General features: G+C 42.8%; 3 protein-coding genes across 5 annotated transcripts in view; 2 read left to right on the forward strand and 1 right to left on the reverse strand.

Annotated features, from left to right (window-relative positions):
• The first annotated feature begins 391 nt into the window (after positions 1–391).
• RIPPLY3 (ripply transcriptional repressor 3) lies at positions 392–5,592 on the forward strand. Its single transcript, XM_083885217.1, has 4 exons — positions 392–399; positions 2,765–2,831; positions 3,942–4,009; positions 4,913–5,592. Exons 2-4 carry the CDS (start codon positions 2,787–2,789, stop codon positions 5,088–5,090), a joined length of 291 nt encoding a protein of 96 aa, XP_083741343.1. The 5' UTR covers positions 392–399; positions 2,765–2,786; the 3' UTR covers positions 5,091–5,592.
• Positions 5,593–12,728: 7,136 nt separating this feature from the next.
• On the reverse strand, positions 12,729–15,024 carry PIGP (phosphatidylinositol glycan anchor biosynthesis class P). Its single transcript, XM_083884365.1, has 4 exons — positions 14,563–15,024; positions 13,693–13,765; positions 13,133–13,251; positions 12,729–12,896 (listed from the first exon to the last, which is right to left on the reverse strand). Exons 1-4 carry the CDS (start codon positions 14,642–14,644, stop codon positions 12,766–12,768), a joined length of 405 nt encoding a protein of 134 aa, XP_083740491.1. The 5' UTR covers positions 14,645–15,024; the 3' UTR covers positions 12,729–12,765.
• A 27-nt stretch (positions 15,025–15,051) lies between these two features.
• TTC3 (tetratricopeptide repeat domain 3) overlaps positions 15,052–17,768 on the forward strand; it is a 64,573-nt gene continuing 61,856 nt past the window's right edge. For all 3 annotated transcript variants that reach the window (XM_083884006.1, XM_083884008.1, XM_083884007.1), the window contains exons 1-2: positions 15,052–15,096; positions 15,751–15,797. In XM_083884006.1, the coding sequence (XP_083740132.1) occupies positions 15,762–15,797 (36 nt within the window). In that variant the 5' untranslated portion in view covers positions 15,052–15,096; positions 15,751–15,761. The remainder of the gene's footprint in view (positions 15,097–15,750; positions 15,798–17,768) is intronic.

Genomic DNA, 17,768 nt, shown 5'->3' on the forward strand with positions numbered 1-17,768 from the left:
TCAGGCATTAATAATATATTTCCCATCCATATGTTGGTATTCCTTTTAATTACTATGTTTTTTATAATGTATGCTTCAAACTTTTTCCCTTCTGCAGTCACCATTTCTGAGATTTCTTTACTTACTTTACATCCTATGGGGCTTTTAATGATACATGTTTTCTCTGTTTTAAGATCCACCAAAAATTGGAATACCTCCTCTTTAGGACCTATTTTTAAAGTCACTAAAGGCTTTATAAAATATTCATCCCTTGAAAACCAAACTTTTTGTTTTTCTTTTAGATGTATCTCTGTCGGAGTTTGGTTTTCTCCCTTCTTTCTGTCTTCAAAACTCAAATCGAGACAATTTTGGATTCTAACTAGGCTTCCTGTCTCAAAGAGAAAGTCATTCATTACAGATGTAAGAACAGAATCTGTTTTATGGATTAATTTTTCTAAGGCAGAGGGGAGAAAAACAGGACTCCACGCCGAGCCTTCCGAGAACGAGGGGGTGTGAACCACCTCTGTTGTAACAGAAGCAGGTGAGGACAGGGCTGCGGGGAAAGTGGACGGCGGTGGAGTGGTTGGAGCAGTGGGACCCCCGGCGTGGCAGGCGGGGGCGGCCGCGGTCAGGGCAGCCAAGGCTGGGTGAGACTGAGCTCCCGGTGGGTTTAGGGCTGGCGCGGGGGCCGAGGGGAACGGGAGCACAGGCGGCGACTTCAGTTGCGGGCAGGGGCAGGGGCAGGGGCAGGGGCGGGCAGGCAGCAGCACAGGGGCTAACGCTTCAAAGAGACCCCAATCCTTCTCCTCCCCCTCCCATTCCGCTTCCCGCGTTTCTGCCATTGCAAACAACCTTCTTGAACCTGAATTCTTCATTAATTCCCTTGCAGTTCCCCCTGTTTGTGAGCACAACTCCTCAGAATTCCACTCTGGCCTGCAGTTCCCCTCTTTCCATTCAGACATTTTAACCGTTTCAACAATTCACTTCTTTAACACAAATAAACTCCACAACAAGCACACCTCTTCAGCTACACTTACTTCCACTTACACAAAGACAACACAAAAAGATTGGTACCCTTTTTTTTTTTTTAAAAAAAAATTGTTAGTTTTTACTCATAGGTATTTGACTAACCCCCAGATGTTCTTAGATTATCACACTTTTCAAGCCTTTAGTATTCCTCAACCTGGCAGCCTTTTCCAAAGCCCAGGTGTCTTGGACCTTACACCTGCAAGGCTTTTTGTGTTTCTATCCTCAATCTGGCAAAAACCCCAAAATACCTATATTTGGCCAAACCCTAAATGCTCTTGGGTCTTACGTAACCCTTTTTCCTGGGACCCCGTCCCAGACCAGGGGGTTCAAACGTTTCCCCCCCCCAGTGTCCTGTTTTCCCAGTGGGTTGTATAGGAAAACTATCGGCTCCCTTGAGGGGTCCAACCCCTCCCTGGGACCATCCCAGCCACCCGGGGTTTTTTACAACCCCCTTTTTCCTCTGGGATCCCGTCCCAAAGACCCGGGGGTCACTTTCACACTTTTTTCTTTCACTTCGCTTCCTTACTGGCCATTTCTCTCGCGAGATAATGGAAACGCAGCCTCAGAAGCTCCCACTCGCTTCACCAGTCTGGAGTAGCCAGCCAGTGTCTCATTCACACAGCACGCAGACCCCCCCTTTTAACCCGCTCCCCTGAGAAATACTCACAACCATTTTCTTTTCCAGGTTCTTCGTGCACGAGGTTTTTATGGAGCAAAAATACTGCAGTTTTAGGGAGCCTTTTCCCTTTTCCTTACTTGCTTTTTCTTTCTCCTTGCTTGTCTCTTCGGATGTTTACCTGCAATCCCCAATTCTCACCAGGAAAAACAAAGTTTTGGGCCGCCAAAAACCCAGGCGGGGCGCCTCCCTCCCTTCTGGATTTCCTGGGGTTTCAGGGATGAGGTATATCCCGGCAAGAGCCCCCAAATTGTGAAAAACGAGGTTCACTTTTTAGTAAATTTTAAGAAATATGTTTAATAAAATAATTAAGACAATTAGGAGATAAGAAAAAACCAAGAACGGCCGGCCGGGTGACTTGGCACTTGGCCAAGTCCACACCTTGCCTTCTCAGGGATACTCGTTAAATACCCTTTTCGTTATATCGATATATGAAATTCCATAAACTAGTTTCCATATTCCAGGAACTGCCCTGCCGGGTCCCTCCTTGGGTCCGCCTTTTTAGAGCATGCGTGTTTCGTGGCTGTGTCCTTGTTATCGCGTCCAGCTTGGGCCTTGGTCTGTGCTTGCTGCGGGTGATAGATGCTGATAGTTGGTGTTATCAGCAGCAGAGTCTTCTTTACATGTTCACTGGATGTTATCCCAACCAAACAGACAGTTTAAGCAGCTGCTACATCAACTACTCCCTTTATATCTAGTCTTACCAATAGCAGAAATAAACTTTATATCTTTATATCCTTACTATGTTATTAATCATATAGCATACATCTTGCGAAAAGCCAATTTTATAATACACACATATAACAGGTGGTTTAAACCATCTGGAATTAACTTGGAGCTGTGAGATCCTAAAGGGAAAAGAGCCCTTGGTGAAAAATGGGTCAGAGGGTGGCTGGGCTGTGGGGAAAAACCAAATATTGCCATAAAAATCTCATTTATCAAATTAAAATACTCTAAGGGATGCACAGGGTGGGATTTTGAGGGGGAGTGTGCAGGACCAGGAGTTGGATTCCATGATCCTGGTGCTCTCTCTCAACTGAGGATATTCCATGATTCCATTTTATCCTGATTTTCCTGCAGCTCTGCTTTGTGGAGGCCCTGGATGCTCCCAGCAAGGGATGGGGAGGCCACGGAGAACCAACAAATGGTGAGAGCAAAGCCTGGGGAAAAGAATCCTTGGGGAAAAGCAGGGATTGGACATGGGAAATTCCTTGGGGGAAAGCAGGGATTGGACATGGGAAATTCCTTGTGGAAAAGCAGGGATTGGACATGAGAAATTCCTTGTGGAAAAGCAGGAATTAAACATGGGAAATTTCTCATGGAAAAGCAGGGATTGGACATGAGAAATTCCTTATGGAAAAGCAGGGATTGAACATGGGAAACCAGGCTTGGTAATTTCTTTTTTTGTTCTTCCAACCATTTCTTTAGTGTTGGAAAACATGGTTTAACTTAGGGGTCTGTGCATGGTGATGCTTGAGAGTATCTTGTATTTTGTGTTAAATATAGAATTATTATATGTTCTTATTAATATATTATTAATATATGTAATTCAGTAATAAAAATGTAATAATTTATATAATTTTATTAAATTATATATATAATATTATTAAATTATTTATATATAACATCAAGAACTGCAGAAACAATTTACTCCACACAACCCTCATTTCAACAGCACTTTATAGTTGCTTAATTATATATTATTATATATAATGTAATATAATTTTGCTTATATACTATATATATGATATATAATATATATTTATTTTAATATCTAATATTTGCTTAATTATATATATTATATATATTAAAATAAAAAGAGAGTAACCTCAGTTTGAAATCTCCAGGCATAGTCTGGATGTGATATTTTGTATATAGGGGGAGTTTTAAGTGAAAATTACTTTTAAAAAACATGTTTTCATCTGTGTGATTTTATTTATTGGTTTTTTTTTTGGAGGGATGTTGCTATAAGTTAAACCACTGAGGAAATAAAAAAAATTGAATTTTAAAAAAACTCTTGCTGGCTTTGACATGCATTGTGATTTTTTGGTTTTATTTACTTGGGTGGGAAGGCTGAAAGAACAAAACTAGAGATTGAGGCACAATCAAGAAAGGTCCTCAGATTTTATTTTTGTGAGAGAACAGACCCACTGTGATGATGTCAAAAAGTTACTGTGGAATTCTCCAGTTACCTAATGAAAAGAAGTGAGATCTTAATTTTGAATCCATTCTAATTAAAAAATGTGTCTCTTTCCAGCCAGAATTGGATGGTCAAGTGATAAATTTGAGACCAAAAGGAGCCCTGGGATTTCAGCATCTAGTGAGGTGAGTCCAATCCTGTCACCCGAGAGAGGAAAAGTGACAAAAAACTCAAAAAAAGAAACTCCTTCCTTCTCAGGAGAAGGATCAGTTTATCCCTGGAAAATCTCAATTTCAGTAACGTAATTACTCACCAAATTTTAGTAATTTAATTCCCCACCAAACTGCACAGTTTTTTATCCCAAAGATGCCCAGGCTGAACAGAGCCTGAAAAACATGAAAATAAGGAAAAAGTCGTTTTAAAACCTCATTTTTTTATTGCCTCACCTAATTTATATTTACATTTATTGCTCACTAAGCCCAACTAATTAATGGGAGCAGCTGCTAATGGAGTGGGATTGGTAAAGATTTGAGGTTGCTTTAATTTGCTCTTGATTAAAAATTAAACTCCAGGTAAAGCTTTTTAAGGCTGGAAGACTGATCAGGGTTTTCACCAATGTTTGGATTCCTTAATTAGGAAATTCCTGATTGGGATTTTGCTTTAGGGGAGGAAAATCAATGGAATATTCCTCTTCTTCACAAGCATTTGTTATAAAAGCTGTGGCAGCTGAAATTCTGTGGGACCTTAATTGCTGCCAAAGTGAAACCAAAGAGGGGCCATTTATGATTTTAATACAAAACAATGTAGATTTGGAACTAAATAAATTTATGGATCAAAATCAAATGGATTTTGAAATAAATAAATCAGTCCACACCTCCTCCTCCTCCACCTGGAGACACAAAATCCACTAAAATCAACCTCTGTTCCTCAGGCCACCAACCCCAATCTAACCCTGGTACCCAAATCCTAATTCTAGAATTAATCAATTAAAAAATAGGTTTTTAATGTTCAAGCTTAATTGGATGGACAAGTGTTTGCACTGTTAAACTTTTTCTCCTAAAATGTGGGGTTTTTTTTTTTCTTCTCAGGCTTTATTTGCCCAAATCCAAATCCCAGGAGTTTCTTGCTAACGTTGGAGAGAAAGTTCTGGCCAGTTTTCCTGTACAAGCCACAATTCACTTCTACAATGATGAGGCTGAGTCTGAGGAAGAGGAAGAAGAAGAAGAAGTGAGCCCTGAGAGATTCAGAATCCACATTAAAAAGTGAAGAATTTAAAAAAAAAGATCTGCCAGGAATGGATGGACAAACGTCTGACCAAACAGAGAAATAACAGCAGAGCTCAAAAAGAAACTGTTTATAATTCTCTTTCCAAGGAGAGTGAGTCAAAAGCACTGGAAAATGGCAGGAAATCCTTTTGTGTTTTTAGAGACTTGCAAATAAACCCCTGAGGCTGAAGCAAAGATTTAAATCAGGTTGGTTTCAGTGACACAGATACAGAACATTGAGAGCATTGTGCTGGGTCATTATTTTAAAACACTTTGCAGCCCTGAGAAAGTGAAAATTGAATTGATTATGAGGCTGAATAATGTAATGTACAGCCCCAAAATAACCCAAAGGCTTGGAAACACACTGAAATGAGGCAAAGAATTATTGCAAGTGTTGCTTATTGGCTCCATGGGAAATATTTATTTTGCTGAAAATGCTGAATGCTCAACTGGCCTCATCCATTTCCAGTCCAATCCACAGGTTCTAAACAACATTTGTGGTATTTTCTGGGGTTCTGCCATTCTTTTGTTATCAGATTTTTCCCCCCTGTGATCTTTTGCCAGCCAGAAAAAAAGTGATTTGATTAAAACCAAGAATTTAATGTAACGCTACATTAAAACTTGCATTGTGTGGCACCTGTTTGGCTTCCCCACAATCTTTTATTTATTCTCAGAGTTTCTCAGCACTTGCCTTGCTACCAGCACCTTTAAATACCTCAAGGATTAACCATTTGCTCTCATTATATTTAATTTTTTTTTTATCTTTCACATGCCTTAACTCCAACCCAAACTGCCACGGTTTCCCCAGAGACAAAGCAAATGCAGAACTGCAGATTTTTGACCTTTCCTGCACCTCTGGTGGGTGTGAGATAAGGTCAGAGAGTTTTCAGAACCCCTTCAGGTGTGTGGCAGCTCCTCCCCTCAGTCATCCACTGGCAAACAAAGGGAGTGGCACACATTTGAAGGCTGGAAAAATTCAGATTCCAAATGAATGAGCCTATTAGAATGAAGGATTTTGAAAATATTTTAAAATATTTTATTGATGTTAAATGTTTTAATATTTTTAAATTTTTTTTTGCCAACTCAAAAGAGGCTCATTAATTAAATTTGAACCAGGAGACATCCTGTCATATAAGGAATGACAAGTATTAGTTGAAAATTGAAACCCCAGAGTGACAAAAGGAAAATTCAGCTTTTGGATCAATTTCCACATCCCCACTTCCAAACACACACAGATAATTGAAGGCATTTCACAAGATTCCCTAAAATAATTTATTGAGTCTGCAGCAAAAGCAAACAGAAAATCATCCAGGGTGATTTCACTGCTCTGTGATGACTCATTAAACACACACAAAAAAAAATTGCTCTGAGCTGGTTAATAATTAAGAGAAGCCCCAAAGTGAACAGGTGCAGCATCTCTGGGATTGGGAACTTTCAGTTCCCACTTCTGATTTTTTACCTCAGAGTCAGAGTGACCTCAGAGCCATCCATCATTTACAGGACAAAGGTGACAAAGCCTTTTTTCCTGTAAATTTTGGGGAGGGAGACTCCCTTCCCTCCCCAGAAAGGAGTTCCTGGGGAGTTGAGCACTTCAAAGGCAAGGCTGGGAGCAGATGGGAAATTCTTGGCTCAGGTCTCTGTGCCACAAAAGCTTTTTCCCTTGGGAATTCAACAGCTGCAACACTTCCAGTAAATGCTGCTTTCATTTTCGATTCCCTAAAATGATGGCAAAAAGCAAAAAAGAAACTTCTTGTTTCCTGGTACAGGGATGTCTCCACAAAACCCCTGCAATTTCAGATTCCTGCTGTATGAAAAATCATAATTTAAGTTCTATTTCATACAACAGCCTTGAATTCTGCTTCCAGGAGCTTTTAAGCTCTGGAGGATACAAATATCCAAGGGAAGCATATCCTTGCAGGCCAGAGAAATGTGTGTTTTTTTCTAAATATGACTCAGGATTAATTTGGATTAAGAGAAAAAGAATTACCCCAGGATTTTTTTTTTCTCTCTAAATTTAATTTATACAGAGAGAATAACAGCAGCAGAACTGAGCACAGGCAATATTTCTAACAGATGCTTTTGAGCTCCAGAGACAAAATCCACCCAATTCACTGAAACATTTCCTATTTAATGTCATTTATTCTGCACTGGCTTCATCTCTCAGCTGCTTTTCATCCCGAGCACAGCATCCCAACAAAAGTGACTTTGGCAACCCCTGTGGAAGGGAACTGGCAGAACAAAACTGAATCCTTCCAAACTTTCTCCTCAGAAAACAGTTCAGTTCCTGGACAGAGAGATACAAAACCCCCCATTCATCCCAGCTGGGTGAAAGCTGACTGGAAATTCAACAAGAAAATTCAACTGGAAATTCAAATCTCAGCAAGCAGGACTCTGAATGAAACATTTCACCAACTCAGGCTCACAAGAAAGGTGAGCAAAATATATGTTTGCACAAGATCAGTCAAATATTTTGGGGATTTTGTGAGATTTTATGATTTCCACCCACCAATGAAATTGAAGTTCGCAGAGACTTGTTGCATTTTTAATGTTTGTAGACCCCTTAGCATAGATGTGGAGGAACATTTAATATTAATATTAAATGTTAATATTAGCAGCTTTTTATTTTAGATTAGGGGGTCTTGGGTTGTCTTTGCTCCTGTTCTCCCCCTGCCCAGCCATGGTGGAGGTTGGGGATGATCCAGTTGAGCTGACAGAATTCCTTATGCTCCAAATATTTTTGGGATGGCCTGGACAATGCTTTAGGGAACAGCAAAAGTTGATCTGCTTAACACCAGGGAAATCATGGAATGGTTTGGGTTGGGAAGGACCTTAAAGCTCATCCAGTGGGCTGGGACACCTCCCACTGTCCCAGGCCAAGCCCCAATGTCCAGCCTGGCCTTGGGCACTGCCAGGGATCCAGGGGCAGCCACAGCAAATCTGGGAATTGTTGAACTCATTATTTAGAACAGTTTTTATGATATTTATCCTGCTCTGAATAAGCTGAATAATAAAGCACTCCCACAAGTGTTGTTCGGAGTCAGCTGCACTGGCAGCGTCTCTCACTTCTGAAGAAGAGAGAGCTCAGTCACATTTCCAAAAGGACTGGTTGTAACAATCCACCCTCAGCTCCTCCCCGTCAAAGGCAGCTCCATGGATCATGAGGGAAAATTTTGGATCAGTTCACCCCAGAGCACAGAATAGACCTGGCACCTGGATTTTCCAATCATAGAATCCCAGAATGGTTTGGGTTGGAAGGGACCTTAAGGATCATCCAGTGCCACCCCCTGCCATGGGCAGGGACACCTTCCACTGTCCCAGGCTGCTCCAAGCCCCAATGTCAAGCCTGGCCTTGGGCACTGCCAGGGATCCAGGGACATCCACAGCTTCCCTGGGAATTATTGAACTCATTATTTAGAACAACAGTTTTTAGGATATTTATCAATAAAGCTCCGAATAAACTGAATAATAAAGCACTCCCACAAGTGTTGTTCGGAGTCAGCTGCACTGGCAGTGTCTCTCACCTCTGAAGAAGAGCTCAGTCGCATTTCCAGAAGGGCTGGCTGGAACAATCCACCCTCAGCTCTTCCCTGTCAAAGGCAGCTCCATGGATCATGAAGGAAAATTTTGGATCAGTTCATCTCAGAGCGCAGTACAGACCTGGCACTTGAATTTTCCAATCATAGAATCCCAGAATGGTTTGGGTTGGAAGGGACCTTAAGGATCATCCAGTGCCACCCCCTGTCATGGGCAGGGACACCTCCCACTGTCCCAGGCTGCTCCAATGTCCAACCTGGCCTTGGGCACTGCCAGGGATCCAGGGGCAGTCACAGCAAATCTGGGAATTGTTGAGCTCATTATTTAGAACAACAGTTTTTAGGATATTTATCAATAAAGCTCCGAATAAACTGAATAATAAAGCACTCCCACAAGTGTTGTTCAGAGTCAGCTGCACTGGCAGTGTCTCTCATCTCTGAAGGAGAGAGAGCTCATCATGTTTCCAGAAGGGCTGGTTGGAACAATCCACCCTCAGCTCCTCCCTGTCAAAGGCAGCTCCATGGATCATGAGGGAAAATTTTGGATCAGTTCATCTCAGAGCACAGAATAGACCTGGTGTTGTAACAATTCAGGATGGCTCATTATAGCAAAGTTTATTGAAAGGCAGATTATTTTATACAGTGTTTGGGTACAATGAGTGTGATTGGTCCTTTAGGGCACCACCTTGTTGTGAACATCTCTAGCAGTGAACAAGTTGAGCAAACACCAGGTGTCAGGAGGAGGATGATGATATCTACAGGGATTGTTTATAGGGATTGTTTTGGGTTCCTCCTCACGATTTCCCAAGCCAGACTGAGAGAGTTTTGTCCTTGGCTTTCCCACAGGCTTCAAGGCACTGCCTGGAGCCCAAGAATCCATGTTCTGTCCATTGTCAGTTCCTACAGACCTGGCACTTGGATTCTCCAATCTGTCACAGAATCCCAGGATGGTTTGGGTGGGAAGGGACTTTGAAAATCCTCCAGTTCCACCCCTGCCATGGGCAGGGACACCTCCCACTGTCCCCAATGTGCAACCTGGCCTTGGGCACTGCCAGGGATCCAGGGGCAGCCACAGCAAATCTGGGAATTCCAGACCAGCCCCTCCCCACCCTCCCAGGGAAGGATTTTTTCCTTCTAAACTTGTCATTTCTCAGTGTGAAGCCATTCCCTGTGTCCTGTCCCTGCAGCCCTTGGGAATTGTCTCTCTCCAGGTTTCCTGGGGCTCCTTCAGGCCCTGCAAGGCCACCCTGAGCTCAGCCCAAAGCTTCTCCTGTCCAGGCTGAACAATCCCAGCTGTGCCAGCCTTTCCTCCCAGTCCATGTTTTTATCACCCTTCCCTCTCCTGCCAAGATGGAAAGAAGAGAGAGACACAAATTTGGCTCCATTTTCCCCTTTGGCACAGCCCCATTCCAATGCGGCACCTCGATGTTATTTTATGGTGTCACATTTCCCCACACACCTTCCCTTCCCTTCCCTTCCCTTCCCTTCCCTTCCCTTCCCTTCCCTTCCCTTCCCTTCCCTTCCCTTCCCTTCCCTTCCCTTCCCTTCCCTTCCCTTCCCTTCCCTTCCCTTCCCTTCCCTTCCCTTCCCTTCCCTTCCCTTCCCTTCCCTTCCCTTCCCTTCCCTTCCCTTCCCTTCCCTTCCCTTCCCTTCCCTTCCCTTCCCTTCCCTTCCCTTCCCTTCCCTTCCCTCCTGGGTTGTTCCTGCCCCACCAGATGATTTTCACATCACAATGTGTAAAATATCATCCACCCCCAACAGGATAAAAACTGCAGGAGAACCCAAAAAGCTGCAGTTAAATCCAAAACTGAAGTTTCATCCCTGTCTTTATTCCAGCAGGGACACAACAGTGGATTGAACTCTACAAGTTGTGCCACCAGAAAGGCAGAAAGGTGAAAATAAGGGCAAATTTAGGCTTTTTTCCCCTTTTATTTACTTAGTTTCCCCTCAGGCTCTGAGAAGAATGGACACCTGATATCCAGGGATGTTTTGTAGAGAGGCACCACCATTCAATCATGGGGGAGATTTTTTTTTCCCTCAATATCCAAGGCAAAATTTATATAAATCTACATAAAAAACCCTCCTCTGCTCTTTGCAGAATTGTCTATGTTCTCAATCACAGTCACAGGCAACACTTGTGGATCCCCAATTCCCAAAAAACCATATTTTAGCCCCCAAATGCCACAAAATACCTGCTTTTATTTTGCTCCCAGAGGCAATTTCTGAAGTGTCAAACGTGCCCAGGTTGAAGAAAAGGTCACCACGGTGCCTTTTTGGAAGCAGCAGTGACAGAAAAGCAAAGATTAGGGTTTGATCCCTGCAAGTTCTCCTTGAACAAACAGCCCCTCCTTGGCCTCCTCACTGTTGCTTCTCCCATCGTTGTGGGGTCCTGCAGAGAAATTAAAGAGAAATTAAATTAATCACTGGCTCCAATCTTTGCCCAAGGTTTACATGCTTTAATTTGTGTTTTCCAGTGGCTTTCCTTGATCTTGAAGGGATTTGGGGATCCTTAACAAAGAGCCTGAATTAATCCTTCCATCAAATGATCCCAAACGTGGCCCTCGACTCAGAATTCCAAATGGAATTGGAAAAGGGGAGGAAAATACACAGGAAAAAAAATTACAGTCAATACTTCAATGTCTGGAATGTGATGAGAGGAGTGACAAAAGGGTAAACACATCTTCCTGTCTGCTGGTCATTTAATGGAAGTTAAATCATTAATGAAAATTAAAATTTAATAAAAGGATCAAGGAATAACAGCAAACTAAACCCCAAAACTTCATGAATAAGTTAAAATTAGCACAGGAATCAATGCTGTTTTCATTTAGACACAAATTCATTTTTACACCTAAAATTCAGTATTTCAAAGTGAAATGTTAAAAACTTATTTCCTTCAGTAAGGAGGAAAATTAAATTTTTTATTGATTTTTTTAAATTCTGAACATGGAGATTTTTCCTTCAAATTCAAGCAGAACGTCCAACTAATTACAGAGTTATATTTATTATAAATATAAATTTAAATAAATAAATAAATATTTATTATAGGTGCTACATATATTATTACATATTTATAATATATATATATTAACAAAGTCATTGTTACAAAGTCCTAAAACTTTCCAGTGCAACTGCTGATAATTTGGATAGATTTCTAAAGAATTGGCATAGGATTTTTCCCACAAATTCTCAAAAAATTTATTTACTTTTAATGAAATAATAATATTTTTTAACTAAATTCTCTGCTGGAGTTGGTTACAGGCTTAATAAATAATGAAGTTCTATTTACTGGGCTTTATAATAAACCTAAATAACATCAAGTCCTGGAGATAAAACTGAATTTGTGACACTTGGGAGAAAGGAAATAAACAAAAAAAAAGTTAAATTTAAAACATCAGAACCATTTAACCTTGAGTTTTAACAGCATGGACCTGTCAGTTCCTGTGTTTCCAGATATTTCCTTGAATTTTGTTTCAGTATTCTTAAAAATAAGTTTAAAAAAGTAATTTCAAGGCTTGTTTCAGCAAATCTTCACCTTTATTATTTTTTGGTAATTCAGAAAATCTGATAATTTTGGAGGGTGGGGGATCAACAGATTTGGCTGAATAAAGAATTGTGTGAAGAAAAATGGAGTATTAAACACCTTAACCCAGAGAAATCTCCCAGAACCACAGGAAAATGGTGAACATTGAAAAATCACCCACATTTTATTAATATTTACAAAGGCAAATTATATATTTACAATGCAAATACTTCCAATTAACAATTAAAAAATCCTCAAGTGTCTTGACTGTTGCCAAACACATTTTCTCTCCTTGAATTCAAAGAGAAATAGAATTAAACTCTGTAAAAGCTGGTTTTTTTCCCCTCTCAGAGGGGAATTCCAAGCAGAAAAAGCTGCAAGTAACAGAACACTTTTAAATCCACTTTTTTTTATATTTTTAAAAGAATAACCAGATGAATTATTGGGGCACAGTTCTCAAGAGTAATGCAGGTTATTAAGGTGAATAATAATAATAAAAAAAATATTTTCATATAAGTTTAATTAGAAACTCAGGGGAAAAAAAGCTGAAGGAGTTTTTATTTTCAGCTTGGAGAGATTTTAACTGTAATTTTTATTAATCTTTTGTTTTGTTTTAATAACAACTATCTGCTGTTGCAGAGCCCTTTCTCAGGGAGGAAGAACATCCTGTTGACTTCACTGATGGGAATATCCCTCAGTGCTGGGATTGCCTCCTCCTGGAATTTCTTCTGCTGCTGCTTTCTTGCAAAGTTATCTGCAAAAGATAAAGAGAACATTTCATGGCTTGCAGATCCTGCTTTTCCAGGAATATTTATTTAATTATACAATTCAACACTGCAAATTTAGCTGTTTTAAAGGATGCTGAAAACCCAACCAGGATTTTCCAAGAATTCAAATATTTAAAGGGTTGAAATTTGGGTTTTATTCTTGATAGATTTTCCAGAATTCTCAGTGAAAGATCAAACTTTTAAAATAAGCAGGAAAATTTACCTGTGATGGTGTCAGTGGAGTTGAGTGGAGCTGTGCTCATCATGTTAATCCCAAAAAGCAAAATATACCCAATTCCCACAGTCACCAGGAGATAAACTGGCAGGGCCACTGCCCAGTATCTGAGAAAAAAGGATTTAAAATTTTACATTTAGGAACAAAAGCTTAATAATCAATCAGTTTTAACATTGGTGTTGTATCTGTGATGAATTTCTTCAGGAGGAAAAGGAACAACACCTCTGATTCTGGATCCTGAAGGGATCATCAGAGAAACCTCTAAAAAAAAGGTGTTTATTTTTTAATTATGGCCTAAAATTTGCTGTATTTCCATCAGCAAACTTCCTGAAGGCAAAAAGCCAAATTTATCCTAAAACATCCCAATATTATCCATTTCATGGCACAAGGAAATATTTTCACCATAAAAAAATGCTTCAGAAACATTTCAGCCCTTCATCATCAGGGGAAAAAATAGGTTTAATGCAAGGCCATTATTTAAAAAACATAATAAAAAGTTTTATTTGAAAATAATTAAGATTTAAAGAGTTTAATTTGGCTGAACTTACTTTTGAGGCCAGTATGTCAGTCCCAGGGAGAAGAGCCAAGTCTCAGGAATGTAAGCCCAGATAAGGTACAGAACTGCACAACAAAATTAAAAACTCACAGTCAGACTGAGGGTGTCTTAAACTTCCTAAATTTTGCTTTTATTTAAACAAAAATATCTCTCCCAAAAGAATTTCCCTCTCAGACACAAACCTTGCCCAGTATCTGGTTATAGGGGATCAGTATTATATTTGCTTTCACATTTAATTTCTGATTTCCTGCAAGAATTTATTCCAAGTTAAACTGCAGAACAATGAAGAAAACAAACAAACAAAACAAAACAAAACGAGCCCCAATAAAAAGAAGCCAAAGGAATCTGAACAGAGATTAAGATTAAAACAGGAAATGATCTCACAGTGGACATTTAATGGGAAGAAAAAACAGGTGGAATTGCAGTGTTTGGACAGAACTGTAATGAAAAAAATATTGAATTTTTTTTCTGATTCTTCCTGGGAGAGGAGCTGAACCCAACTCACCTGAGGGAGTAAATAGGATCCTGCACTAAAACATATTTACTGCACCTTTTCTTGTGTTGAAAAAGTGTTTTCTGCCCTCTCAAACCTCTGTCCTGAGATGGATCCCCAGTGAGATATAAAATGATATAAAATCCATTACACCAACAGAGAAAAGCTGAAAGAATCCAAAATATTTTCCACTGCTGTTGACCAGATTGACTTTATTTATTTATTTTTCAGTACTCTGGTGAGGAAGGTAAGGCCACAACTGCTTCCAGTGTTAAGTGAACGTGAAAACGTAAAAAAAAAAACCGGATTAAAATGGGAAAACAGCAAAGTAATGTTTGGGGGTGATGGATTGAGCTGCGGGATACTCACTGAAACCAAACCAGGAGCCCAAAAAAAGCGCAAATCCGTAGATCGCCCTTTCCGGCAGCGGGGCCGGGGAGTTCTCCACCATCCCGGGCTCTTCCCTTTGGAGTTAAAGGAAGGAGGAGATCACAGAATTCCCGGGAAGCTCCTCAGGGGCTGAGGGGGCCGCATCCTTCCCTCCCTCTCTTCCACCGCCAGGAACCTCCTCCCACCCCCGTGCCAGGCTGGGCTCTGCCCCTTTGCTCTCCAGAGCCGGGGACACCAGGAAGAAAAAGAATAAAAAGAAGAAAAATAATAAAAAGAGGAAAAAGAGGAAGAAGAGGAGGAGGAGGAAGGAGGGGGAGGGCGCCCCCTACCGGCCGCTCCCTCACCCGCCTCCGCGCCCCGCCCCGCCCGCATCCGGCCGCGCTCGCGCGCAGGCGCCCGGCCCGCCGATTGGCCGCTGCATGTGACGTCAGAGGGCGGGCGGCCAATGGGCGGTGCGTACGGCGGGAGGGGCGCGATTGGGGCGGCGGGAGCGGCGGCGGCGGGAGCGGAGCGGTGAGTGAGGGGAGCGATCCGGGGATGGATATAGCGATATAGGGATATAGGGATGGGTGTAGGGATGGATCCAAGGATTAAGGGATGAAGGGAGAGAGCCATGCCTGCTCGGCCGCCTTCTCCCAGCCCGCTCGCCCCGCTCGGTGCCCGGTTTGTGTCCCGCCTGAGGCGGAGCTCGGTACCGGGAGCCCCTCCGGGCTCTGGGGGCAGCGGCACCCACAGGGCTGTGCCGGCGGGAGCCGCCAGCCCAGGGCTTTCCGGGGGCGGGGGAGCCCGGGAGCCGCCGAGACGGGACGGGGCGGGGTGTGCGGCATCCCGGGGTGAAACCGAGATCCCGGGGATGTGCCGAGATCCCGGGGATGTTCCGCCATCCCGGGGATGCTGCTCCTTCACCAGGCAGAGAGAAAGTCCCTCCTGAGCCTCCTGTCAGGGGTGAGGCAGCGCCCCGAGCTCCTGCCGGATGTAGAGCGTGGTTTAGTCCATGTCACAGCAGTTTAGTCAGCGTTAGGATGTCTGTTTTAAACGCACATCTTTCACAAAACCCGGGCACAGTGAGGTTTATTGCTGTGGTGTTGCCACAACTCTTGTTTTTGACTTTTATTTCCTGCCCCCCCCCTCCCCTCGGTGTGTTTCTCATCTTCCCTTTTCCCCCAGGGGGATGTGCCATGGCTTCTGGAAGTTTCCCATCCTGCTTTCAGCTGGTAAGTGAGGGTTGGAATACGATGGGAAAACATTCCAGGATGTTCCAGGGGAGTTTTTAACTGGGTCTGGGCCTGGTGAAGCTGTGGCAGCCCCTGGATATGCCCAAGGCCAGGTTGGACATTGGGGTTAGAGCAGCCTGGGACAGTGGGAGGTATCCCTGACATAGCAGGGGTGCAATTAGGATGATATTTAAAGTCCTTTTCCACCCTAAATAATTCTGGGATTCTCTGATCAGCTCTCCAGATCTGATATCATTTTATATCTCACTGGAGATCCATCTCAGGACAGAGGTTTGAGAGGGCAGAAAACACTTTTTCAACACAAGAAAAGGTGCAGTAAATATGTTTTAGTGCAGGATCCTGCTGCGGGTCTTTACCCAAACCCAAACTGCTGTGCAGGTGCCTCACCCTGGCCTTTATTCCCATCAAAAAAACCCAAACTGGGGCAGAGCCCGGGGCTGTGTCCCCTGGAGCAGCACAGGGGGACTGAAGGGGCCAGGGCAGCTCTGGCAGCAGAACTTGCCCAACTTGTTGGTCCTGTGGTCATTCCTGAGCTGCTGCAGCTCAGCCTGACACTGTCACTCACTGCACTGCTGATTGCTCCTGGCTTGTGGGATTTCAGCTCTTGAGCTGTGGGGGTTTCAGCTCTTGGCTTGTGGGATTTCAGCTCTTGGTTCCTGGGATTTCAGCTCTTGGTTCCTGGCATTCCGGCTCTTGGTTTGTGAGATTTCGGCTCTTGGTTCTTGAGATTTCAGTTCTTGGCTTGTGGGATTTCAGCTCTTGGTCTGTGGGATTTCAATTCCTGGTCTATGGGGTTTCAGCTCTTGGTTCCTGAGATTTCAGCTCTTGGTTCCTGGGATTTCAGCTCTTGGTCCCTGAGATTTCAGTTCTTGGTCTGTGGGATTTCAGCTTCTGGCTTGTGGGATTTTAGCTCTTGGTTCCATGGGATTTCAGCACTTGGTTTGTAGGGTTTCAGCTCTTGGCCTGTGGGATTTCAGCCCTTGGTTCCTGGGATTTGAGCTCCTGGCTTATGGGATTTCAGCTCTTGGTCCTTGGGATTTCAGCTCTTGGCTTGTGGGATTTTGGTTCTTGGTTCCTAGGAATTCAGCCCTTGGTTCCTGAGATTTTAGCTGCTGATTTCTGGGATTTCAGCTCTTGGCTCCATGGGGTTCCAGCTCTTGGTTTGTGGGATTTCAGCCCTTGGTCCCTGGGATTTCAGCCCTTGGTCCCTGGGATTTCAGCCCTTGGTCCCTGGGATTTCAGCCCTTGGTTCCTGGAGTTTCAGCCCTTGCTTCCTGGGATTTCAGCTCTTGATTCCTGAGATTTGAGCTCCTGGCTTGTGGGATTTCAGCTCTTGGTTCTGTGGGGTTTCAGCTCTTGGCTCCTGGGTGTCACCAGATGGACACAAAAACTACACTCACCCATGAGGTTGTGAGGATGAGAAAGAAGGAAGTTTATTTTGGGATCAGAGTTTAAATAGCTTTAGGAGTTTGATCAGGGACTGGGGGATGAGGTTGACACCTCTCTGACCCCGCTGGTCAAACCAGAAATCCATCAATTTGTCTTTCCCCAGGGAAGGAATGCAGGATTTACAAAACATCGTTCTTTGTTTGTGTTACAATGTGTGAGAAAACTCCAGTACAGAATGTAAACATCAGAGGGCTGAAAAAATCAGGGCCACACCTGAGATTTCATCTCTGGGCTTGTGGGATTTCATCTCTGGGCTTGTGGGATTTCATCTCTGGGCTTGTGGGATTTCATCTCTGGGCTTGTGGGATTTCAGCCCTTGGTTCATGAGATTTCAGCTCTTGGTTCCTGAGATTTCAGTTCCTGGCTTGTGGGGTTTCAGCTCCTGGCTTGTGGAATTTCAGTTCTTGGTCTGTAGGATTTCAGTTCTTGGCTTGTGGGATTTCAGCTCTTGTTTCCTGAGATTTCAGCTCTTGGCTTGTGGGATTTCAGCTCTTGTTTCCT

Source organism: Zosterops lateralis (assembly GCF_965231275.1).
Source record: "Zosterops lateralis genome assembly, chromosome: 2".
Taxonomy (NCBI): Eukaryota; Metazoa; Chordata; class Aves; order Passeriformes; family Zosteropidae; genus Zosterops; species Zosterops lateralis.

Bases quoted from the DNA above. Each gene is read 5' to 3' on its own strand.
- PIGP (XM_083884365.1), bottom strand. From the start codon at position 14,644: ATGGTGGAGAACTCCCCGGCCCCGCTGCCGGAAAGGGCGATCTACGGA. The intron at 13,252-13,692 runs GTAAGTTCAGCC...CTTTTTTCTCAG, and splicing joins CTGACATACTGGCCTCAAAA to ATACTGGGCAGTGGCCCTGC. The intron at 12,897-13,132 runs GTAAATTTTCCT...TATCTTTTGCAG, and splicing joins CTCCACTGACACCATCACAG to ATAACTTTGCAAGAAAGCAG.
- RIPPLY3 (XM_083885217.1), top strand. From the start codon at position 2,787: ATGCTCCCAGCAAGGGATGGGGAGGCCACGGAGAACCAACAAATG. The intron at 2,832-3,941 runs GTGAGAGCAAAG...GTCTCTTTCCAG, and splicing joins CCACGGAGAACCAACAAATG to CCAGAATTGGATGGTCAAGT. The intron at 4,010-4,912 runs GTGAGTCCAATC...TTTTCTTCTCAG, and splicing joins GGATTTCAGCATCTAGTGAG to GCTTTATTTGCCCAAATCCA.